The 24370-nt window shown below is 44.1% G+C and overlaps 4 protein-coding genes across 6 annotated transcripts; 1 reads left to right on the forward strand and 3 right to left on the reverse strand.

The window, feature by feature from the left end:
- Positions 1 to 515: 515 nt before the first annotated feature.
- Positions 516 to 2111, reverse strand: LOC142886572 (B-cell receptor CD22-like). Its single transcript, XM_076023583.1, has 4 exons — positions 1840 to 2111; positions 1410 to 1760; positions 1088 to 1372; positions 516 to 992 (listed from the first exon to the last, which is right to left on the reverse strand). The coding sequence occupies exons 1-4, from the start codon at positions 1907 to 1909 to the stop codon at positions 730 to 732; spliced, it is 969 nt and encodes a 322-aa protein (XP_075879698.1). The 5' UTR covers positions 1910 to 2111; the 3' UTR covers positions 516 to 729.
- Positions 2112 to 3456: 1345 nt separating this feature from the next.
- On the forward strand, positions 3457 to 4254 carry LOC142886987 (neuropeptide B-like). Its single transcript, XM_076024288.1, has 2 exons — positions 3457 to 3768; positions 3894 to 4254. The coding sequence occupies exons 1-2, from the start codon at positions 3508 to 3510 to the stop codon at positions 4020 to 4022; spliced, it is 390 nt and encodes a 129-aa protein (XP_075880403.1). The 5' UTR covers positions 3457 to 3507; the 3' UTR covers positions 4023 to 4254.
- Positions 4255 to 4474: 220 nt separating this feature from the next.
- LOC142886986 (guanine nucleotide-binding protein G(o) subunit alpha-like) lies at positions 4475 to 8891 on the reverse strand. 2 transcript variants are annotated; one of them, XM_076024286.1, is made up of 10 exons: positions 8743 to 8891; positions 8217 to 8352; positions 8027 to 8118; positions 7782 to 7874; positions 7486 to 7646; positions 6956 to 7084; positions 6018 to 6147; positions 5661 to 5732; positions 5053 to 5140; positions 4475 to 4843 (listed from the first exon to the last, which is right to left on the reverse strand). In XM_076024286.1, the coding sequence occupies exons 1-10, from the start codon at positions 8779 to 8781 to the stop codon at positions 4653 to 4655; spliced, it is 1131 nt and encodes a 376-aa protein (XP_075880401.1). In that variant the 5' UTR covers positions 8782 to 8891; the 3' UTR covers positions 4475 to 4652. The 2 variants fall into 2 exon arrangements, with proteins under 2 accessions (XP_075880401.1, XP_075880402.1); XM_076024287.1 differs by lacking the exon at positions 5053 to 5140.
- Positions 8892 to 10175: 1284 nt separating this feature from the next.
- LOC142886988 (ethanolamine-phosphate cytidylyltransferase-like) lies at positions 10176 to 17935 on the reverse strand. Of its 2 annotated transcripts, none has more exons than XM_076024289.1 (13): positions 17166 to 17935; positions 13530 to 13618; positions 13163 to 13324; positions 13014 to 13080; positions 12844 to 12928; positions 12719 to 12761; positions 11704 to 11850; positions 11510 to 11592; positions 11354 to 11431; positions 11180 to 11245; positions 11038 to 11103; positions 10858 to 10946; positions 10176 to 10701 (listed from the first exon to the last, which is right to left on the reverse strand). In XM_076024289.1, the coding sequence occupies exons 1-13, from the start codon at positions 17300 to 17302 to the stop codon at positions 10563 to 10565; spliced, it is 1251 nt and encodes a 416-aa protein (XP_075880404.1). In that variant the 5' UTR covers positions 17303 to 17935; the 3' UTR covers positions 10176 to 10562. The 2 variants fall into 2 exon arrangements, with proteins under 2 accessions (XP_075880404.1, XP_075880405.1); XM_076024290.1 differs by having other exon boundaries at positions 11704 to 11836; positions 12720 to 12761; positions 17166 to 17927.
- Between the last annotated feature and the right edge of the window lie 6435 nt (positions 17936 to 24370).

Below are 24370 nucleotides of genomic sequence, written 5' to 3' on the forward strand. Positions count from 1 at the left end.
TCTCTGTGTGACAAAGCACAGGAAGCAGAGTGATTTCATCTTCTGAGTTAAGATAAAAAGAAGTCTGAATCAACGGAATCTGCTCGGAATGGACAGAAAATACTCCCGCTGTAGGGTAAGAGCTCCACAGAACCCAGACAGTTAAAGCCGCTGACAACCAAAATCCACAAAACAACAACAACAGAGGTATTTTTAATTTCACTAGTCATGGAGTTTTGTTGGACATAAATTACGTCGCTCATTCATGTGAGGTGTCCCATCTGAACACTGAAGCTTCCAGGAAGCTGTCAATCAAAATAAAGGCAGTGTGTATGTGTATTTTGTCTATGAGGTTGCACTACAACATAATTGGTGTCACACCCATATAGGTGGGAGTGACCATTCAGATGGTAGAGGTGGCCTGACGGGAGGAGCACACACAGTTTTTGACCGCGTTGCTGTACTTCGAGTGTTGCGTATGCCATGCTGAGCCATGCTGAATGTGTTTTGACTGGCGCGCATTGGGCCATCGTGGTGAGCTGCAATAAATGATTTATGCAACTGATGCAAGTCTCGTCATCTTTGTGGACATGTACAAATGTGGATGGCAGTAAGCGCGTCAAGCTGGTGCGTGTCTTGCAATTCTCCCAGGGGCTTCAGGCAATAGGCATAGCCTCTACAGGTGGAGCCGTACGAACTTTGGTGTCTGAAACCAAGTTGACAATGACTTAAAGCTCTGGGAGGGTCACTTTACTCACCTGTAAACGTCAGTGTCACAACAGAGGAGCTTTGGCTTCCGTGTTTGTTACTGGTGTGGCAAAAAAACTGGCCTTCATCTGAAGAAACCAACACAGAGTGTTTTCCAGCTTCCACCAGCTCATCTCCATTAACTTTAAACCAAACGTATCTCTCCACTGGGGGGTTGGCTTGACTGCTGCAAGTCAGAGTGAAGTTACTGCCCATATCCACCTCCATGGAAGGTTCCACAGACACTGATGTGTTCTTGGGGCTGTCTGTGGGAGGTGGGTCGGAGGCGCCAAGTCAGAAGTGAAATCATTTATTTTAAAAAGACATCAGTTCTGCGGTATGTTGTGTTCTGCAAACTCACATTCAACGTTTATATCCTGGATTCCAGAAGTTGTTCCAGCGTGTTTGCTCAGAGAGCAGCTGTATTTCCCAGAGTGCCAAGAAGACACGCTGGTCAAACCAAGCACAGTTCCATTCCTGAAAGGCAGTCCGTTTTTAAACCAGGTGAAAGAGGAGGAAGCTTTGTCGCCATGGCAGTTGTTTCTGCAGGTCAGATCCAGCGAGTCACCTTCCTTCACTGTCCCATCGCCACTCGACAGCAACACTTTTAAATCTAGAGAGAAAATCGGTGCAGATAAGTTCTCAGCTTTTAACAGTTATGAGTGAAGTGGGGCAAAACTTACCAGTCACATGTAACACTGGACCATTTGTGCCAGTGTATTGTTGAGTTGGGTCCGTTATGAATCTGAAAGCATATCGTCCTGCATCCGCCTGCTCTACTTGGTGTATTTTTAGTGAACAGTTAGACGTTTTGTTGCCAATATACTGATATTTTGTGGAAGAACTATGAATTTTGCTGTCAAAAATGAAGGGGCCATAAAACATTTCATCTGACTCTCCATGAGCCCACTTGACCTCCTTCACGGTGTAGCCAGCAGGATAGGTGAATAAACACCGAAACACAGCAGTTGTGTTTCTCACTGCACACACACGCTGCTTCGGGTAGACCACAGACCAATCTCTGCAAAGACCACCTGAAACAAAGGTTTTAGCCATTACTGTGCATAGTGTCATTGTTTTGTTCTCTCCGAGAGAATGAGCCTCGATGCTTACCAGGTATGAGCAGCAGCAGTGGCAGCAGCAACAGTAGCATCCAGGCCAGACAACTGAGTCTGACACACATGTCCAAACTGGAGGAAATACTCCTGGTGTTCGAGTTGAACAGTTGTGTATCTTGTTCCCTTGTGTCGAGTTTGATAACTTTATCAGAAGCCCGTAACAGGCCACAGACGCCACGGTCAATCTGATTGGCTTATTTTTAAATGGCTCACGTAAATGAAACCTGTGCAGAGGAAATCAGCAGAGCGATGGTATGGTTGCTCCATTGCGGTTAAAGCGAAGGCGGAGGCGCTTGATGAGCACGTTCACAGAGCGACATGGACAAACGGCAAAAGCAGTTGTTCATATTTTTTTTATTTTGATGTGTTTTTTATTTATTTTTTGCTATGCTATTGATCTCAATAAGATACAACAATTACTTTGTATTTTAATTATTGTGAAAAAAACAACTGGTACATAAGACAAAATATCTTCAATCTGCAAAAATTAGTTTTTATTACTTTTTTTTAAATAAACATATTTTTTTGATTTTGAATTTCTGACCCCAAATAGAGTTTCACCTTTGTGGTGCTGTGATGTCGGGAGAGAAAATGACACAACAGCAATTGTCAGATATTCTAATTCACTCTTGTTCACATACATTTCTTGTGTGTCTGTCTATATTAGGTGAAAGCACCTCGAATAGAGTCAACCAGAATGTGGAACGAACACACAATCTCTTTCTCTCAGCGATTTCTATCTTGTGACCGGTAACTTTCACAGCCAAGTCAGTTGACATTGTCACTGATGGAGTACAAAAATGTATATTTTGCATTTCTTTTTATATCTGTCTGATGAGAACTTGGCCACTTCTCTTCTGCTCTCTTTGACGCTCGCTTCTCCACTACGGTTGACTCACTTGCAGACACTTTGCCATGTGACTAGGAGATATGCAGGGAAGGATACGAGATGCCACAAGAAAAGAAAAAAAAACAGGTCAGACCATAATGCAAGACACGTTAGCAAATGTATCTTTCCACCACAGTCTGTTTCTGGCGACCACTTCCCTTTTGTGCTCACTCTGAAGCAGAAAAGCAGAGCCACTGCTTCTATATATTACCAAGGCAAAATACAGACAGCTAATATCTTGTGCTTTTTAAAATAATCAATTATTTGCATTTGATGCGCTTATAATAATAATTTTAAAAAAAACTCAGCCCTTAGAGGCATGAGAAAAATGAACAGAAAGCAGAAACACTGCATATGTTTAGATTGCAAACAAAACAAGAAGTCAAAAGACATTTAGTCTCAAATAGTTTCTTCAAACTGATGAGTTTCAAAGTAATGTAAGTTTTTTTTGTAGGATTGAGAAGGATTGATTGTTTTGATATTAATGGGAACAAAACATTCACAAATACTCCGGAACTGCTTATTTAGCCAATCCTTAATTATTTTAGACGAATAGAAGATTGTGTTGTTGTTTTTTTTAATTTCATAACTTGAAGGCCTTTAACGTTTTTGCAGAGAAGGGTGGGAGGGGTCTCTGACGTACGCGTGTTAACGGTGCTGCTGACGACAGTGTGCGGGTGGTGGCGGGTGCCTATAAGGAGGCACCTGGCAGCGAGGGGTGGCGATAAGCGGATCCGGGGAAGCAGCAGCGCCGCCACTGACCCGCCTGCTGAGATGCTCGCCAAACTCGTCCTCCCCGTCGCGGTCGTCTCGGCGCTCGTTGCCCGCAGCCCGACGGAGGCTTGGTACAAGCAAGTGACAGGCCCGAGCTACTACCCGGTGGGCAGGGCGTCCGGGCTGCTCTCCGGCATCCGGAGGTGGCCGTACGTCAGGAGAGTCGAGCTGGAGCCGAAGGACGGCGGCGGGGAGTCTGCGGGGAGCGACAGCGCGCTGACGGAAGCAACTCCTCAAAACAACTTGCCGCTGAAGACGATGGTGAGTGCTCAGCAGGAGCTCTGGAGCTCAGCCCCAGAGGGACGCGCGGAGTGGTGGATCACAGTGCCATTACGCACGAAGAGATAACTGACTAATAACTGCATGGCATGTCTGTTTCTTTGCAGTCTCTTTGTATCCGAGACATCAAACCAAATCTGCAGAGCTGCGAACTGATCCAAGAAATCAAAGGTTCTTTTAAGTGCAAGGCGGATGTCTTCCTCTCTCTGGACCTGACTGACTGTGCAGGAGACTGAGCAGTGAAGCCCAGAGCCCAGCAGGAAAAGTTCTGAAAACAGAACCATTTCAAATGTATGACTTATGTTGCACTACACAGAAGATATGCTATCTTTTTCCGTTTTTCTCCTCACGTTTAATGTATTATAAATCAGTCTTACATGGTATGTTTACATTGTAAAAGTTTACAACATGTATTTTCATTAATAAATGTCTCAGTGCAGCCCTTTAGTCAGATCACTGACTGCAACCAACGCCTTGCATGGATTTTGTTGCATCTATAGAAATGTAAATGTTTTTGTGAACGAATACAGGATTCACACCAAAATCTGTTGATCCAAACTATTAAATATAAACATGCATGTTATTATGCATGCAATTATTTAAATTCCTTAAATAAGTTCACTTACACTCATGCACCCAAGTTTGGTTCTGTGTTCTCAGACAGGATAAAGAGCTTTGAAAATGATAGTTCAGAAATTAAAAATTTATTTAAAATCTTTTAAAAATAAAACAGGATAAAGCGCAACTTCCTTGTCATTGACCTTTCTTGCTGCCTTTATGGAAAAAAGCATTTGCAAACATAACATTATTAAAAGCTCATACTTTAGTGCTTCATCAAGAATGTATAATATAAACTTAACAGGCTGTCACAGTAGCTGGGTAGCTGACATGTTCTCCTTGATGATCTGGTCTATGACCATGTCAAAGACCACCTTTGCGTTGACACTGTCCGTGGCCGTGGTGTAGTGGTGGTACACTGGCTTATCAGGAGTTCTGCTACATGATGAGAACATGGCAGTGATGTGGTGAGCGGCAGCATCCACGTCGCAATCAGGACCTGGTGGTTGGTGGAAATAACTGACTGGTTAAACATGCACATGACCAGGTGGGTCACGGTCGGTGCTGTGTGCACCCTTTAAGACAAAAGGGCTGAATACACAAATTAAAACTCAGTCAGTTTTGTAAAAGAACACTAAAAAGGCACCAAATATTTAACAAACAATTGAAATTGAGAAATTCAAAAAAGACACGAAAAGTCTATTCTACCTTTGTAACAGGAAAGATAAAATCTTAAGTGTCTGCCAGATTGGAGGATTTTCTCCTGGAAAAGGTCTGTTTTGTTCATGAGAAGAATCTGCAAGGTGGAAAAAGAAATAAAACTAAATTGTAGGCAAAATACAAACACTTCATAATAAGACATTGGTGTTATAGGTTAAATTAATAATTGTGTAGTCAACAACAAATGTTAATTGGTTCTCAGAGAATATGGTTTTGATGCTAATGGAGAAGTCAATAATGACAGTCCCGTCAACACGTCATTTGTTTTCATTACAGAGCGTCCATGTGTTCAGAGAGAAGCTGCAGTGCGGAAATCGGCAGTCTCATAACGCGAGTGAAGGTTGTGCGCCAATGTTGCTCATAAGCAATCACAGGCAGTGTTATTCCTGCGTGCTCATCCCAAACAATCATGCAAGCTGCCACACACACTGTGCTTCCATCAGCCGCACACATCTGGATAAGACCAGTCTGAGCAAATCATGCCGAGGAGGGCAATTAAGGAGAAACTCTACCTCAATGAATTATGAGCACATCTTTAAAAAAGAAAAGGGAAAAAAGGTAATCAACATGGTAAAAGTAAACAGCCATCGCCTTACCAGTGAGGTTTTGCTGAATATTGTGTTGGTGCAGATAGATGTGAAAAGTTCAAGACTTTCCTGCAGTCGATTCTATCATGGAAAAAAGGAGGAGGAAAATGAACTGAGCCAAATAGTAGTGTCTAACAGCATACAGGCACAGTAGTATTATGTTAATACTTTTTTCTAAAAAGGAAAAATAGATAAAAAATAAAGGTAACCCATCATTAAACCATCTTTAAATATTAAACCAATTTTGTAAAGGCTTTTTTTTTCATATTTCCCCATTTTGAACTTTTTTTTTTGGAGAGTCAAAATTGCGTTTGACGTTTTATTATCTGCATCACATTTTTGCTGAGGTTGGTTTTTACGACATACTTTCGAAGGGACCTCCATCAGGGTCATGTCGTAGCTGCTGAGAGCTACAACAAACAACACGGCCTGAATGCCGTCAAAGCACGTCAGCCACTTCCTCCTCTCGCTGCGCTGGCCGCCGACATCGTACAACCTGCAGACGACCAAAACAAAATTCATCTCAGGATTATAAACCACAGCCCAGAGAAAATCACTTCACATTGTAATGGTTTACAACTTGGACAGTCCAGATGCTTTTCACAGTAGAGCCTGTGTGTGGGAAAACTGCGATTGTTTTTAATGTTTGTAATAAATGTCAGTGGCTATGCCACCGGCAATCGTCTTGCTCATCCGCAGGGGCATCGGTTCACTTGCATGCGTTCTGACGGGATCAGGAGATGATATTTTGTGATTCATTCAGTCCAATTTCAAGCTTTTCATCACAAAGTAAGTTGCTGTTGAGTGAAGCCAGGGGGTCTCAGTGACACAGATAATGGCTCCCATTTGAACTACCCCAACAGGTGATTGCCAGACTCACCAGAGAGGCAATGAACCATTCAATTCCTGGGTCAAGAATGATGGAGGGCAATAACTACAGTTGGACAATAAGGTCTAACTGTGGCACTTCACAGCATTCACTGTGTTGTAGAGAGGAAAATAGCCGCCTTCAAGATGTCTCTGAATCACCAGTAGGAGCAACTTTAGAGCTATAAACTGATGTAAACTCAAACATTTTTTTTAAACTAATCTAAAGAAGTGAGTTGCTTCGGTTTTTAAGAATGTTCCAGATTTTAACATCAACTCTAAATATTCAGAAAGGAGCTTTTAGCCATCCCACTGTGACCCGTTAATGATTTTGTCATTATACAGCCACCGGTAATATGTTTGCGTACATCACAGTCCGAGGTATAGTATCATGTTGCGACCGAGGGTGAATTAGCAGCACCACCAATAAATCTTACCGGAAGATCATCTGATTGAGCTGAAACTGCGTCTCAACGATCCCGCAGGTGCGCACTCGGACTCTCAGAACGTCTGCCTCGGTGGGGACATATTTGGGGGCGATGATCCGATTCATGTTCTCAAAGAAACTGCAACAGGGAAAGAGAACGGTCATCTGAGTGTTTTACATTTATTCTTATTATTTATCAAGTTTGAAAGACAAAACATGAAAACTGCATCAGTAATATAAATGGATACTGTTTTCATCCTGTAGCTTCAAAAACAAAAAGGTGTTCAACTTCTTTAGGGTTAACAAAAACAAAAGTGCACATTTATGTCCGCTTAACCTCATTTCCTCTCGGATGAAGCTGCAAATAGTACCTTTTCATTTTGGACACAATTATAACTCCCATTTCCTGAAGCCGATGCCTACTCATCAAGATGGACGACAACCTTTTTACTCGACAACCCCCCACCCCCGTCTTTCCCCTCATTAGTGGTAATTGGTCAACGCTTGGCAGCGTAAAAGAATTGAAGCCCTTCTACTCACTAGAGCGCAGAGTCATTCAGTTCAAACTCATAGCCTCGAGCTGCAGCCATTCGCACCCCATGGTCGGCCCAGAGAGCACAGCAAGCGTGGGCCACAAAGGGAAGCAGCTCCTGGTCATCGCCCAAACACTGACTGCAGGACAGGATAGACCGGGCATGGACCTGTAGGGTAGGACAGAGTACCAGGCAGGAGGAAAAGCAGGTGCATGATTCCACCAGTTAAATACACATTTGCATGATGCTAGAATGATTTAACTTTAAAAATAGGACAAACGCCTATCTTTATTTTATTTTTACCTTATTGTCCTTGTTGGCAAGGTTAATCCTCAGCATCCCCATTCCTCGCAGAACAAACTTCATTGACATCAACAGGTTGTCGAGCACCGCCGGCTATAGAGAGAATAGTAGCCTTTTCATCCGTCTGATTTTTTCACAGTTAACGTTGGTGACAATATTGAAAGTGACAATAAAGCATTCAATTCAATTTGGTCTTTGATAGTTTCAACAGCATGGAAAGTGCTGTTGTGAGCTTAAGTCAGTACCTTGAAGCTGAGGAGCTCAGGTTTGGAAAAGCCGTGACTGTAGATAATCTTGATCTGCTTGAGCAGAGTGCTCTTGCCGCTCTCCGCAGCCCCTGACACGCAGACAAGAACATTCACGGTTTTAAACCAACCACAATATCTGCAGTGCCTTATCACTTTTGATGGACACAAAAACCGTAGTTCATCTCACCTAGCATGAGGATCTTCACCACGTTGACCTCGCTCCTGGCCTGTTCATGTAAATCCTGCTCTATTTTTGAGCTCTTCATTTTTGCGTTTTTGCTCTCTTCATTGTTGTCCTGCTGAAGGCACATTCCCATGCAGATCTAGTGAAGAACACAGTTTCAATGGAAACAAAGCTGTGGTTTATTCCCCCACCCCACTGCAAAAGAGGACAGCATAGGTGTGCTCAATTTTAAAAACAAAAGTGACTTGGAAATATGAAATATATTTTCAGACAATATTTCTCTCTCTATGCAAGTTTTGAGCGTTATGCCAACACATTTATTTATTTATTTATTTATTTATTTATTTATAACTGGTCCCCCACAGCATATTAAAAATTCGAGGAGGCTTTTTGTGCCACTGAATAACTTTTGAAGTTTGGGACATTTCACGTTGAACCAAAGTGATGACGCACCTTTCCTACGTTGAGGAATTAATGTAATTGTTTTTTTGTTTTGTTTTTTCTTCATTTACTGTGCCGAGCGCTGTACCTGCAGAGGGACTGGCAGCATATCCAAACAGCAAAACATGTCTCTGCCGGTGCTTCACGGTCCGTCTTTCGTTGAACCTGTGTGTCTGCGCTAGCTAACTGATTTTAGCAAGAATGGCAGAAGCTAACTTCTTAATGAGCCGCACCTGTGCTGGCAGCGGTAATCACCGGTGACGTTCTGAAATAGTATGTTGGCCTTCACTAATAAATATTCTAGACGGTTGTTTTGTTTTGTTTTGTTTTAGTAACAAGCTAATTAAATTCTCTCTTTATTCATATAAATTGACGGTTGTCATTCATTTGTGGTTTGCTAAAAAGACGAAGCATGACGAGTAATATGTTAAATCAAGCTGTTCATTTTTTTTTTTTTTTTTAAATCAGCAACACTTTCACTGTAGTTCAATCACTGTCTACAGTTTCCACCAACAGATTATATCATTCACTACATTCCAATCAGAAATACAGACTTTTTTTTTTTTTTTTTTTAAAGCTTTCTACAGTGTGTACAAAACAATCTACACAGCAGTTAGAGGATGGCAGTTAAATATACATTTGCAAAAAATATATTATTTAATTGAATTTGATAGACAGTTGAAATGTTTCAGGGCTCAGTGACATTAAAATTTGTATTTCATAATCAACAACACTGTGCATTAGCCATGGTTATATACAGAAAACTAAATAAGGTCTTCAGTGCTCTCTATATTAGAATATAAATATAAGGAATATTGTTAAAAACAAAACATAAGGCCAGAAGTGTTGTTCTCAAGTGTGTTGTAGAGTTGTAAAGCCTGCTTAAACAAAAACAAACAAACAAATTGAGTCATCTGCAATCACAGACGGCTTCGACTCAGAAAACCTCAAGGGAAACGGCAATCATTTTATATTACATACATACATTACATACAGAATATACAAAGATAACAGAATGCCAGAGCTTCACCTGTTGCTCTCTCCGGAGAGCGGCATATGCCCCAAACCTGGCACCTCATAGGAGCAATATGCAACATCACCGCTAGATGTCACAGTTTTGCGTTGCATGTACACCACAACAAGTCGGCTCCCCGTCTAATCTCCGCGGCATCAGCACAGACGATGCCCCTTCCTGTATTTATGGATTGTTAAATTTTCATTAAACCTAAAACTTAAGCTACAGTTATGATGTGGTTAGCATCAAGGCTGTTTTTTTGCCCCCATTTGTACTTCACTGGCACAGTGTCAGGAGAAGGGAGGGGCATGACAGCTTTTGAAGGCAGGCACACATAGGATGTTTGACGTGACTTTCTATTATAGATGTAAAGTCAGAGCAAATTAGTTTTTCCTCAGGTCTATTGATCACATACAACTTCTTTAATGATCTCCTTGTTACATGTCATCTCCTGGCCAACATCTCAAATCCAAATACCATTCTATAAAAACCAACATTTACTGATGTTTTTCTTTTTTTTTTTTTCAACGCAAACAATTAAAAGTGCTTCACAATCTAAACAGAGACAGAAAAGAGAAGTTTGCATATGTAGGTATTTCTTTTTTGTGCATCCTTTTTTTTTTGTTTAAAACTCAGTAGTTGAAACTTTTGTTGGGGTGACTCTTGACTGCTAGGAAAATGTAATTGCATATGTTAAATATTTTATTATACACACATACACATAAACACACACGCACACACACACTAAATACCTGATGGTCCCACAAGAGCTGCCCCAGTAATGAAATGTGGTGCTGTTAATGCTGCACTTAGCCAGGAGCTAGTGTGGACTCGGAGAATGTATGAAAGTGTTGAATTCCTATTCACTCATCCAAATTAGATGAGGGTTGTGTTTATGGCACTTGTTTAATGCCTTTGCTAAGCACAGCCTGCGGTCTTTCTTTCGTCTTCTCTTCCTCTTTTCGCTTCATAGCCTGGATCACAGCAATCTCTTTGGCCTCTTTCTTCTGATTCCGTGCCTCAAATAGCAACCTGAATCAAACCATGGGAGTCACAGAACACAAAACCAATTTCCTGATTCAGCACAAGCCAAACTCTGTCCGCTCATTTCACTCTGAGAAGACGCGCGTTGAAGAGTACACGCGGCACATATTTTGTCAATGCTGACAGGTACTTTGCTCTTCTCACCTGTTTTTGATTATCCTCTGCACAATTGCATCCGTTGTGAGGCTGTTTCCACTGTCGACAGTGCGCAGTATTCCTTTCCTCCTTGGCTCCTGCGTATGATGAAAACATCACAAAATTAGCTTGATTTATTACCTCAGGATTACACTCCTGCAAAGAGATAGCTAGCGCTTAAAGCCGTACAGCGTAAGGGTCGGATCCATCCTTGTCAGGATATATTTCTGTCTTCCCATGACACACAAGATCCACCTACGGATAAAAAAAAGATATCCTGTTTTATTGCTCCCAGAAATGATGACTTGGTTGTGAGGGATGCTTTAACTACCTTGAAATGGTCCAGCAAATCTCTGGTGACAGCAAAAGGAGCACCAATCACCACTTCTGAAACATACTTTTGAAAACAAAACAAAACAAAAACAGAACCATAAAATCAGCAATCAAACACGCAGCGTGAACATGTGATGTCTAGGCAACGTGCTGAGGATCAAGGACAACATACTCGACAAGCCAAAACGCTGAGCGTCCTTTCGTGGACGTTCATGATGGGGTAGTTCTTTCCCTTGTAACGATTTACCTCCTGTAAAGCATAAAGTCATGATGTTGGAGTGCCAATGAAGGTCAAACAAAGTTGCAAGATCATGCAAATGAGACTCACCTGATCAAAGTGCAACCCCACTATAATGTATGGCTTCACTGCAAGCTTGTGCACTGCCTCTAGGAAGTCCACATGACCAATGTCTGGAAAGATAACAGTCAAGCGGGACAAACCATGCCTCCGGTGGTGATTACACACACTGGTGTGCGAAATGCAGGCATCTTTATTGCAGAGAAAATGCCACTAAAGGATACGAAAGAGGTCAAAGGCTCCTGCCACATAGATGATGGTGTCTCCTGGTTGAGGTTCCTGGCCTGAGGCAAACTGGATGATCTTCTGTGACGTCTGCAAGAACTGAGACACCCCCGTCCAGGGACTGTGTCCCTTCTGGCCATGTGACCCCCGTAATGGTAATAAAGGTGATGATAAAAAAAAAGCATAGTCAGCACAAAGTGCTAGCGCAGCTTCATCGCCAACATAACATACTGCAGATATATGCTGCATTCCAATGTAAGGGATGGAACCTTGCCAAGGCTGTGCCCTGTGTGAGAGCACCAGGCCTCTCTACTGGGTTGCTGAGCTACACTGCAATGTTTTCTGGACCATGAAGGATCCATAAGGGTGCAGCTAAATGTAACCTGGCAGGTCTACAATGCAGACCTTGAAGAATGCAGTCTCTGACCAGAGGTGTAGCAACAACTTGCTTAGCTGGGGGCACTAAGTCTGAGTGGGCTTTTATTGCCATCTAGTGGTGTAAGACGGGACACTACATTTTACATGTTTTATTATTAACAATTCAGACCCACGAAGCCACACAGCACATGTATTCAGCCCTCGCCAAATTCACAGCACTACTCTTCGGGCTATTGCTCAGCCTTTCAACTGCATTCAAGCTATTTGAAATGAGAGCATTTAAAGTCTAAGTTACTTTTTCCAATCGAGAACAGAAGCACCATTCAGGGGTTACGGACAAGGCCTGCATTTTGATTATAAAGGTCCTTTTCTTTACATAAATAGATTAATAAATAAATACATTTGGGACACTTGTAAATAAATTTAACAACTGCTCAACATTTATATTTAAAAGTAATATAATTTCAATATAATTTAGACCCTGAGTGCAGGAGAAGTGGTAAAAGAAAATGATTGGATGGATGAATTTTAATATTACATAAAACATTTTATACAACATGCAATATAAACAGGAACGTATACTGTGGTGCTCAAACAAGGCTTAAAAATTTAAAACAAATATATTTTTGGTGCCTACCTTTCCAAAATTGTCTGTGTGCTGCTGATAGTCTGAACTATCCTAAAGAGAGAAAACCATATCAGTTTAAGGACCATCTTGCGCAATGGGAGAGCCATAAAAAAGAGATTTACGCTGTACTTACAATGTTGCTGTGATGTGCTTTGGTCATGAGTAGCATCCTGCCGACCAGGTCCGTGGTTGAAACCCCTTGGGTTCTCTTACACTCCCTGTGAAGGCACAGAGTTGCAGATTGCAGGCATCCAGCGACATAGATTATCTGACTTATCGCACACGCCTCCAAAGGAAACTCACCTGTACCGGCCCGACTTCTTCACCTCGTCATACGTGTCTTTCCCATCGACGGTCAGGGTTATATCATCTGAAGCAACAGTGAAAACGTGAGACTCTTCACGCATCTAACCGATGAGCGAATTCTGTGAATCATGACACTCCCTCCGTACCTCCGTGCACGCAGAAGTCAGAATTGTACTTGTCCAGTGTCTCCAGGGTGGTCACGTAGGGCGCCCCTTCCACAATCTCGTCCACCCATTTAATGGCGCGAACCATCTTGTACCTCTCTTCCTGGGTGAAGACTGGCGGACCCTTGTGCTTTGCAATCTCACCTTGACGACAAAACGCACACATTTCTACATTCTGGTACTTGTAGAAAAGCACACATTTCTTGTTTGATGCCGCCCCATTTCACTTCTGCCGTGGACGAGACTTGAGATATGCATCACATGTAGACAAGGGGAGAAAACTAGAAGCTGGGTTTCTGCAGGTCAGTGTGAGGGCATCATGCACATGGTGACTTGTAAGAGTTCTTACTGTCTGTGTGCACTCCAACGATGAGGTAATCCCCCATGGCCTTGGCCTGACGCAGCTGGTTGGAGTGGCCGTAATGCACCATGTCATAGCTGTGGCGACGTGACAAGAAAAAAAACCAGAGGAGCTATTAATAGCATGCACGCCACTGGATCACCACCGGGTGCATTCATCCCAAAGCCAACACCGTTTTCCTCAAAGTTCAAAAAGTCACTTTGTTCAGGACACGTCATTCATCACACTTGAAACAAAACGCCTCATACATTATCTTATCCAAATCTCGACATAAAAAAGTCGAGATTATCTGCAGTGCCATCTGCAGATAATTAGATTAGTACAGATTGGAGTGTGAGATAGTTATGGGGTAATCTGGCATACTAATAGAGGACACACAAGCATGAGCCATCCCAACCAATCACCTACGTAGACATCACTCATTTATCTCTTTCACTGGAATGCAACATTTACAGACAATATGCACAAAAAATAGAAAAACTTGCCCTTACTGATGAGAGTGCATGCAAGCCTTAAAGTTTAATTGAAGCTGATTATGATTTTTATCGGGTACCACTTCACATAGCAACACTCATTTTTGTACAGAAGCGATAAGGGCATCATAATGATTTTCAAAATGAAATTGCAGGTATTTCAAATGACAAACTTTCAGTCCTTCTGGGAACAGCACAGCACTCGGCGGTAGGAGGAGGCTAGGTGTATTGCTGCAGGCTATAAATAGCATCTATAAAAATCAATAAGAGCGCAGGCGGGCACGGCCAGACCTTCAGCAGACAACAGTGCATGAACAGCCAGAGCAGTAACTCAATCCCATGTTGTTTACGATCAAAAGCTGATACTAATGTAGGTCAGTATTTGTTGTGCAAACCGTCATTAGAGCCTGGGTCGGGGTGAGAGGTGGAGTGTACGTAAAACATAACTCTTACTAAGACAGTAATGCTGATTTCAAACCTCCACTTCCTCCACCTCCGCCTCCACCAAAACCTTTTCAGTGAATGGGAAACGGGGGATTTCCGGTATCTTGTGGCGAGCTCCTTGAGAGTCTGCCCCTTGAAATTGGATCTTGGTTCGCAGACTGCGGGGGTGACAGCGCAGAGCCAGAGGAGTGGCGAGGCAGAAAGAGGGCAATTAGAGATGATGAATGGATAGAATAAAAATCTGACACGTATAGAATCACAAAAGAAAAGGAAAATGCTCCCATTGCAAATCCTACACAGGCTCAATGGTCACACGTGTTGCGCTGTGTTACCTCTGCATTGCTTTAACAGGGATAACATGAGAGTTTCTGTGTGCGCTAATGAAACATTGATGACTTTAGCCCGTTAGAAGATACCCGGAGGGCACCTGAGCTTCTCACAAGCAACATTAAACAGGTGTTTGCACACAAAGCAAGAAACTATAGCGGGGATTGGGAAAAAGAGAGGGAGTTCAGGACAAACAGAGGAACGGAGGAAGCACTGTGGAGCCATCTGGCCGACGATTCGGTTGATTTTATGGCACCTTGTAAAATGTTAATGAATAAAAACTTTGTGCTGGTGTGCTAACTGAACCCTTCCTGATTAATTCTCACAGTGCCAATGCCGTGAATAATGAACTGGATCAAGTGTCATGAGGCCTACATTTATCAAGTTTAAAGGGCTTGCATGGACTCGCAGCCTCGGCGCATGAAAAGTGGAGCTGGACTTTGCTCTCCTGCCTGATGATGCTTCCCCGAGGAAGTAATCTTTAACCCCCGTGTCCGCTCCTTGCAAGGATGACAAACACAAACGTGGAGAGGGAGCCGGGTCAGGAGGGACAACAAACGACTGGACTGTGCCCTTTTCTTGGAATTTTCCTCTCCAGCTGCTGCCGACACCGGACCGCGGCGGTGCTTCGGAGGAGCTTTGAGGGGGAACAATGTGCTCAGTGAATTGACACTGCTGCAGGCCTGCGGGGCAGCAGGATGGAGCGCATCAGGTGTGGGATGGAGGGTTGTTGACATTGGCGCCCTTTGCATGCTCACCCCACCGGTTAATAGCCCGGCATCCCAAATATTCTGCAACATTCCATCAAACAGCCGATTGGCAGCCACACATAAACAGCAGGAATTCCATTCGGGAAAGCCACCATAATCCTGCCCTTCAATCAAAAATATTTCAAACATTTATGTTGCCGCTGTAAGGGACAACCAGACTGGCTGCGTGTTTATGGCCACTTCATTTTTGGCAAGGAAACCGTAGACAAGTCGAACCTTACGTTGTGCCAATTGATGTCAACAGCTTTGAAATGCTGAGGTCCCTACCACAAGTGTTTTTGTTATTTGCTGTGATGTTTATCTATAATTCACTACAGAAACTTACAGAAGCCTCACACTTTGTGTGAGCACAAGAGGAAGCTGAAAGGAACAATGCTACTGGGCCAAGCACCGGGCTTTGTGCAACACCGTCACTCTGCTTTAAATCACTGTCTCAACTCATTTTGCAGCAATAAAGAATTTGGGATATTTTATTCTTGGAAAAACACAGGAAGTTATTTATCCATGTAAATTAAAACGGGGTGAAGGTTTTCTTTGATATTTTCAAAACAGGACACCTGTTTGTCCAGGGAAAGAAAAACAAAAATCCGGTGGTTAGCCTCACGGAAAATATTTATGTCAACATTCCTCCATTTATTGTGCGAGGGTGACGGCCACGGCAGCCAATTGGTAAAAACCCTGCCCATGATTGTTTTTGCATTCCATGACATAATGAACACACCTTGTTTGCAGGGTTGTACTGAGTGCTGAACGTCATGGTGCCGTGATGGGTGTAACCGAGATTTGATTGTTTCATTTTTATTTTTCTTTAGCACCAGATGGAGGCAGGTATTCATATCATATTTGATCATCAAGCAGAGCAAAGTGTCGTGCAGATTATTGAAATTTTGCTTTCCCTTCATTTGCGCCAATGACAACATGTAATGGCTTCAATAAAATCTAGCCAAGTACACTGATAATCTCAATATAACTAGGAGGAGCGATCAGTTATAAACTGTTTGACTCATCGGTATGGCTCAAATGACCTACTGATGACTTGAACACACACAGTATATATATCTATATATTTTTTCCCAATATACTATGAAATAAAACAATCTTCACAATTTATTATCTCGACTGTCAAACTGTCCTCTGCCAAAGTTTGGAGCCTTCCTGAGTCACGATGAGGCGCAGCAAGCATCTCACCTACATGCTGCTGTTATGTAATAAGCGTGTGTGAGCTGACAAGGAGGCGGAAAAATGAACGAATGCAAGCAGAAATGCGAGGCAAACAACAAACAACAACAAAGCAATCCTGATCCAGATACTGTTCGCTAAAGTGCTGATTGCAAACGCCTGAAAAAAAAAGTTTAACGCGTTTCCCGGGGGCGTGGGGGAGGTGGAATACATCCTGATGCGTGAGAAGTGCAGTGCATCCCGCAGCAGGCCCGTCCCGTTGCTGCTGCTGCTGCTGCTGCTGCTGCTGCTGCTGCTGGCATTCATCTCGACCTGCACGACACCGAACGGCGTGCAGCAAATTCGACTTTCTTTTTCCACTCATTCATCTATTTATTTTTATTTTATCTTATTCTAAAAACGACATCTCCATCAGATTGTCAGGCACTCACCAGCCGTCGCACCACACCCGGATCCTTCGCCTCCTCTTCTCGGGACTGCAAGCCGCAGTGGCGGGGGTCGCCCCTGCGTCTTTCCCATGCTGCTGCTGCTGCTGCTGCTGCTGCTGGTGATGACCGTTCTTGATCATCGTGTTGCAGGCTGGCTGGCTGGTTTTATATCTACAAGAGCACGCGGGGGGTGGTGGCGGTGGTGGTGTGATGGATGAGGTGGGAGGTGAGGGAGGGAGATTTCCTTCCCGGTGAGATGCGAGCTCGAGCGATGTGTCGCGTGCTGATGGTGGGCTCGCTCCTCTCCTCGGCGCAGGACAGCCGGTCTTCGCGTCACTGACAGCAGCGGCAGCGGCAGCAGCAGCAGCAGTGCGGTGCGCCAAAAGCCTGCCTCTCTGACGCACCGGGCGACGCAGCGACGCACGACGCCTCTCACGTCAAGCGCGTCGCCGGCGGATACGATCTCACGGAGGAAGCGCGTGCTACAAATTAAAGGTCTCGCCAAAACCGGGCCTTGGTCGTGGCTTTTATTTTGAAAAGGTGCCGGATGCTGTTCGCGCGTCACCCTCGGCGACCTCGCGCAAAGGTTGGAATCGTACGATGTGAAGCGTGCCGGTGTTTGTGTGTGTGCGCGCGCGCGCGCGGCCAGCAGGACACGGTCGTTGCGTAACAGCGTGGTTCTAAGCGGTCATGTGACTGTTCTCTGGATTCCGCGCAGCCAACAGCGGCTCATTTGTCTTGGGTGACGTGTTGTTCGCACTATGCTGTCTTTGCCGAGCAGACACTGCGGCGGCCAAGTGGAGTAACCTACAATAATATCTTATAAGCGGGAAAGAACACCAAAGAGCCAAATGTACTGCACCGACTAACCAGGTTTCGTCAAGAACGAGCTTGACGCGATCTGTGAAGAACCTAACTTGTATTGTCATATATCATCTAATGATACGCACATAGTATGTCTGAGAAGCAGGTGTGCTTGTAAGAAGGTGACGGTTGTGTTCAGGGCAGCCCCACTGTGGATCTGCTCGAAGCTTTCTCTCTCACACACTCCTTTTTTCCCGCCATCAAAGCTACATCAAAGCTCTTAAATTAAAAAAAAGAAGACATGAGATCAGGTGTGACAGAAAGCTGGGATTAACAGCGCAGTGGCCTTTTCTTTCCCACAGTGATGCAGTAGCAGCGGCCTGCACCCTTTCGCTCAAATGTTTAATTCATGTGATTCAACTCAGAAAACTGCTGACTCGTCTGCACCTTGTCAGCGGAGTCCATCCTCGTTTCCCTTTGCTGTCTCCACATCATCTGTGTTCAATTGTAAAAAAAAAAAAATCAGCCCTTTGTGATGTCACAGAGGCACTGGAACCTCTCCCGGGGTCCTTTTTGTTGTCCCCCTTTGCAGTTGTGGAAAATAGAAAACATAAGCAGGAAACTGAAACCAATGATTTTTTTTTTCTAATAGGAGGGTGCCAACATAGGGCTAACTATTCTGTTTTCTTGAGGTCGATTGTCTCTTCTAGGGTACATAATTATTTTAGGCCAACCCTAATCTCTCAGATCTGAAATATCTGATTTTTTTGAGGCTTGAAATTAGACGTCAACTTAAAACACGTTAATATTCTCAGTTGTGAAGCACAGCTATAGTTCCAGCCTTACGTGTTGTTGTTTTTTCTTTTTGTTTCTCGGTAACGAAGATGCAGGCCGTGAGGGGGGAATCCCCTCTTCAGGAACGGCGTCATCTTGTGGAGAGAGAAAAAAAAAAGGCTCAATAACACAAGTCAAGTCCTTACACACAGTAACCAGCAGGTGGAGACCAAGACCCGCTCTTGGAAAGCACCATCCAACTAAGATCTACTCTCCTCTTTGATGTGGAAAGAATTTACACTGCTTTGTCCTTTCTGCTGACTACCAACAAAACAATAATCATGCTGTTAAATTCTCGGCTGATGAAATCCTACTGGTTGCCTGCCCCCCCCCCCCCCCCCCCCCCCCCACCCCCAACGGCCACTTTCCTTGCGCCAGCGAATCAAACAATTGCTGCTGCGAACAGGGATGAGCGAGGCCTTCGTTCGCCCCCCCCCCCGCCAGGAACCTTGGCAGCGGCTGACGTGCTAAATGAACGACCCGGCTAATGGAGACGGAAACATTAATTGTGACGGCGGGAGCGTTTCCCGGTGGGGGAGAAGTGGGGCAAAGGCACCTGCTGCACAAGTGGGTGAAGATGAAGAATGCCGTCCTAGATTGGCCACCGAGCTGAGAGCCCGAACCAACCCTCAGCCTCCAGATTAATCAACTCTTCAGAGGGCGGCGGGTTCGTCTGGGGCCGGGTACCTGAGGAAGAGGAGGTCACCGGCGGACCTGTAGGATCGTCGGGAGAGAGAGAGAGAGAGAGAGAGAGAGAGAGAGAGAGGGAGGGAAGGCCGAACCGCTGGGGTCAGCGGAGGGCTGGATGATGCATCCCGTCTTCAGCCATCTGTCTCCGCGTCCCTGCACACCGCTCTCCCGAGACGCTGGGACGGCGGCGCCGCTGCTGAGGAAGGTGATGTTTGATGAGGTGTGCTGAGACAAGGGGAAGGGGGTCGGGTGCGGTGGGGGGGGGGGGGGGGGGGGTTGCGATGACTAACTCACCGCTCGGCCTAATCTAGGACGAGCACACCTAGACATCCTTCATGACTCTAATGTTTTACCCGTGTCGGGCCAAAAATACGTCCTCCGAGGTTAGTCAAAGTGGGTCGCCCGGCGGCTTTTTTTAGGATCACAGGAAGGGAGAGAAAAAAAAAGGAGGGAGGGAGAGAGGGAGAGAAATCGTGCCATCTAAGTGATCGCTGTCGTCTATAAACCCACCCTGGCCGGCGGAAAAAGAGAGGGAGGGAGAGAGAAAAAAAAAAAAAACCCGCCTTTTCCGACCGGTTTATTTTTACAAGAATCAAAGTGGGTCAATGATGCCACAGAGTGACAAAAAAAAAACAAAACAAACACGCACACATGCAACAGTGTGTAAGCGACTCCGAAGACAAAAGGCCACGCCGTCGTCCTTTTTCAAAACATTTTTATTGGTCTTATAGAAAATAAAGTAAGCTGTATCAACAAACATACAATATATACATCAAATAACTTAGACACCTCAGAGAATCACGGTTAAATCCACAGTCGTTACTGTATATATGAATACATAGGACTTATCTACAGATTGCAAAAAAGTACAATAATTTAATTTATAAATAGTTACAATTAACTATCGTCTTGTTTTTCCATACAAAGTACTGCAGTATCTTATTACAACCCATGGAGGAAATGGAAAATAACAAAACCGATTATTGACTTTGTATTACTCGCCTTAGTCAAGACTTTTATACCTTTGAAACGCGCACACACGCACGCACGCACGCACTCACGCACACACACACACACACACACACACACACACACACACACACACACACACACACACACACACACACACACACACACACACACACACCATGGAGCAAGAGGGAGATAAAAACCTGCACAGTCAACTGTTACAAAGCGCACTACCGCCGTGGAAAAAAATGAATAAAAAAAACAGAGCCAATGCCTGGAGAGCCGTGAGCTTCAACTGCCACACGCACGAGTGCCGTAATTTATCCTCTCTGGCGCGTCGTCATTTTTTTCTCTTAAAAAAGAAAAAAAAGCCATAAAGAATTGTACAGAAACTGCAGAGCAAATGGCGGCGCTGCTGAGATCGAGGTCAAAAACACGCGACCCGACCCGACCCGACCACCAGGCCGCGCCAACGGAAATGCTGCGGATGATGCTACAGCAAACGGCGAGGCGTTCACAGACTGGTGTAGCAGCAGAGGAACCTCAAATGTACAAAAAAACACACGCACGCACGCACACACGCATCGAAAAAAAACAAAACAAAAAAAAACGATGAAAAGAAAATATTGCAAGTGGCCCTTGTGACAGAGTCGAATGCAGCGTCCGTTTCAATCAGTGCACCAACGGAGAAACTCGTTTTCAGTCAGACGTCCCAAAGTCCAGTTTGGTGGCTTTCCCGAGGCTTTTGCCACCTCCGACGACGTTGTTGTATTCTGAGAGTAAGGCTTGTGCGCGACGGTCTCGTGATTCGCTGTTACACGGCAGCAGTTTGAACACGTCGGCCACCAAGAGCGACAAAAACCCAAAACTACAACAACGACAACAAAAAAAAAAGAAGAAGAAGAAGAAGGGCCATTTGCCGTTTTTTCACCCCGCGTCTCGAGAGGAGAAAAAGAAAAATCTGAGAGCTAAATGACGACGACGACGACGACGACGACAAAGAAAAGCACGTGTTTACAAAATATTCACCCCCCCCCACCCCCACCCCACACACACACAAATAAAAAAAATGTAATAAATAAAAAACCCAACAAGAAATATTAAATAACGGACCATAGTCACTTTGACGATATCGATTACTCTTACATCTACTCTTTCACACCTTTCCACTGAGTTGCATATTAAGGGTCACTTTTTTTCTGTTTTAGCCCACCCCACGATGGTCATTTATACCTACTGTAGCTACATATTATACACCTGCACTGTATGTGTGTGTGAGAGCAAGAGGGGTGTGGCCTCTGCGGCGGAGACTTGAGCGATTGGTCGGCGGTGCCGCGCGGGAGCACCTTCAAAGACACTTGACACGAAAAAGATTCACTCCACAAGACTGCCACAGCAATAAGGACGCCAACATCAATACTGGGCTATGTCAAGAGTCATATATATCTGAATATATAGATATATATATACATATATATATAGATATACATACATATATATATATATATGTATATATATATATATATGTATACATATATATATATATATATATATATATATATATATATATATATATATATATGTATACATATATATATATATATATATATATATATATATATATATATATATATATATATATATATATATTGTATATATATGTACATACATATACATACATACATATATATATATATATATATATGTGTGTGTTTTTTATTTCCCACAGTTAACCAGTCAATGTAATAGCAAAGCGTGTTGACAAAGTGAGCATAGGATATTTTGCGCACTAGACGGTTTAGAACCAGCAAACCCACTCTCCTGGCACGGGATTCTGGAGAGGGTTGCTAGTTGAAAGCCTCGCCGCCGCTGTGAGATATTCTGACCAGCAGGAGGCGGCGATCTGGGGGAAGGGCGTTCCGATTAAAAGGGGGGTCATTTCGCGATTTCTGGAGAGGGTTCGCACGAGGGAATCGACAGCAGGAAGTATATTCGCCACAGGTGTCGTCAGTCGGTTCGAGGAGCGCCCCCTTGAGGCTGCACACAACTTCAACCTTCCACAGCTACCAGACCAATGGAACTGATGCCCAGCACATTTTATTTTGCAGCAGCGAGTTGTATTTTGGGCGACACGGTGGCGCAGTGGTTATTGACATGTAATCGTTTCCCTCATCCAATCAATACCGTAAACTTGATAACTAAGTTGATTACCAGCTCAGTCTAGTGGTTGAGTGCCCACCCTGAGACTGGCAGGTTGGGTCAAATGTGGAGGGGAAATTTCGCGTCCTTCGAGACGTGGCAATCACTGGGACTTTACCTTCATTAGATGATGGCACAATGTCTTGTCTAACCCTCACTGGCACTGGAACGCCAACATCCACCCTCAAAATAGTTCATTTTTGTCTGATTTCACTTCGAGGATCTTAGTTCCCTCCGAGTCAGTGCCAAACAATGAGACCCGCTGTTGGAACATTTAAAAGGCAGTCTTTATTTGTGCCTTTCAGAGTGTTTTTTGTGTTGTTGTTTTTTTTTTTTTTTTTGCTGCTCACTGATAAAATTGTCTAATTTGCGAGCGCCCATTTGCAGCGATGTCTACCTACCTCCTCGACAGGGCCACGGCCGACTGACGCCACTCTGGCTAATATACCGATTATTGACGAGTGCCTCTTACGACAGGTGCTTTCAAAGACTGCGGAGACACTCCTCTCACGCCGACCGACGGCCTTCAACCTGGAGACGTAAGAGCTCACTTCCTGTTTCAGGGAGCGGGACACGCGGCTCAACACTTGGCACGGAGGGAAAGTGGGGGGCGGGAGCGGTGCTGGCAGGTGCTGTCGTTGATTGTAATTCGGCGTGTTGGTGCTGCGTCGCTTTCCAAGCATGGATTTGAAGCCCTTTCTGACATGCTTAGAATTTAAGAAAAATATCTCTACAAAGGAAAAGAAAAACAGAGCTGCCTTCCCCGTCCCCCTTTCTCCTCACCAAGAGTGGCCACTTCATTTTCTTTATGCGTGTGTTTTCTACTCTTTTTTTTTTTTTTGGGCAACCTGTTCTGTCCTGAGCAAAACAGGTTGGAGCTTATAGTGCATACAAACACCCTACCGCTTTACTCACGACTTCAAAACCGGCGTCGACGCATTGTGACGCCGCACCGGCTTGCGGTTCCCCTTCGAAAGATCTTGTGCGGAACGGAGTAGATTTCCAGCGGGAGGGGAAGTTCAATCCAAGGGTTATCTCATGCTAGCCATACACCCGATGACTCTTCATTCCATTTCAACTCTTCAGAAAAGTGATGGGAGTTCAGTCTCCTCAAAGTGACTATTCAATTAAAGACATTATCAAAAACGTCTTCAGTCTCAAGTCTGGGACGAAATACAACAGCAAAAAGCCTCAGGGACTTGTTGGCAGATTGTCTTTAGATATGAGGGGCTGTCTGACGTTCATCTTGTTTTTTTTTTTTAATTTTTTTAGCTTTATGAAAGTCTTCGGGTGTATGGCAGGCAGTGGAAACCGTTGCTGGGCTCGTATCATTGGACCAAATTCGGAGGTCTGAGCAAAATCCGTTGGTGAGGACATCCACCAATCAATGAAGTCATTTTTAAGTGGTCTGTGTATTAAGTGGTCATCCACCACCAAGTACAACTGACTTTCGCTGCTATACTTGGAATACTCCTACTGGTAGCAGAAATTTCGTCACGGGCGGCTTTGCCCCAAATTGTATTTTTTTTCCCCCGCCTTTCCCCGTTACTTTTTTAACAACCAATTTAAACAAAGCACACGCCGCTCCATTATTAAAATGTGCCTCCATAGCCGGGGGGGGCATGTAAGCAGATGTTAACGCTAAGTCAGGTTAGCGAGCAGGCTAGCGGCAACGCGTCACTTGATTTATTTTTTTTAATTTTTTTTTGGGG

The sequence above is a fragment of the Nelusetta ayraudi genome, unplaced genomic scaffold (assembly GCF_046127955.1).
Source record: "Nelusetta ayraudi isolate G7.1 ecotype Tasmania unplaced genomic scaffold, CSIRO-AGI_Nayr_v1 ptg000016l, whole genome shotgun sequence".
NCBI lineage: Eukaryota > Metazoa > Chordata > Actinopteri > Tetraodontiformes > Monacanthidae > Nelusetta > Nelusetta ayraudi.

What these genes read in the sequence shown, in the direction of transcription:
- LOC142886986 (XM_076024286.1), bottom strand. Translation starts at nt 8,781, where the DNA reads ATGTTTTGCTGTTTGGATATGCTGCCAGTCCCTCTGCAG. An exon ending in TGCTGCCAGTCCCTCTGCAG is followed by an intron (nt 8,353 to 8,742) that starts GTACAGCGCTCG and finishes GTTCTTCACTAG; the next exon opens with ATCTGCATGGGAATGTGCCT. An exon ending in TTGCCAACAAGGACAATAAG is followed by an intron (nt 7,647 to 7,781) that starts GTAAAAATAAAA and finishes CCTACCCTACAG; the next exon opens with GTCCATGCCCGGTCTATCCT.
- LOC142886988 (XM_076024289.1), bottom strand. Translation starts at nt 17,302, where the DNA reads ATGATCAAGAACGGTCATCACCAGCAGCAGCAGCAGCAGCAGCAGCAG. An exon ending in TGACTTCTGCGTGCACGGAG is followed by an intron (nt 13,081 to 13,162) that starts GTACGGAGGGAG and finishes CTGTTGCTTCAG; the next exon opens with ATGATATAACCCTGACCGTC. An exon ending in ATGGATCCGACCCTTACGCT is followed by an intron (nt 10,947 to 11,037) that starts GTACGGCTTTAA and finishes CATCATACGCAG; the next exon opens with GAGCCAAGGAGGAAAGGAAT.
- LOC142886987 (XM_076024288.1), top strand. Translation starts at nt 3,508, where the DNA reads ATGCTCGCCAAACTCGTCCTCCCCGTCGCGGTCGTCTCGGCGCTCGTT. An exon ending in ACTTGCCGCTGAAGACGATG is followed by an intron (nt 3,769 to 3,893) that starts GTGAGTGCTCAG and finishes GTTTCTTTGCAG; the next exon opens with TCTCTTTGTATCCGAGACAT.
- LOC142886572 (XM_076023583.1), bottom strand. Translation starts at nt 1,909, where the DNA reads ATGTGTGTCAGACTCAGTTGTCTGGCCTGGATGCTACTGTTGCTGCTG. An exon ending in ACTGCTGCTGCTCATACCTG is followed by an intron (nt 1,761 to 1,839) that starts GTAAGCATCGAG and finishes CCTTTGTTTCAG; the next exon opens with GTGGTCTTTGCAGAGATTGG. An exon ending in TCCAGTGTTACATGTGACTG is followed by an intron (nt 1,373 to 1,409) that starts GTAAGTTTTGCC and finishes AACTGTTAAAAG; the next exon opens with CTGAGAACTTATCTGCACCG.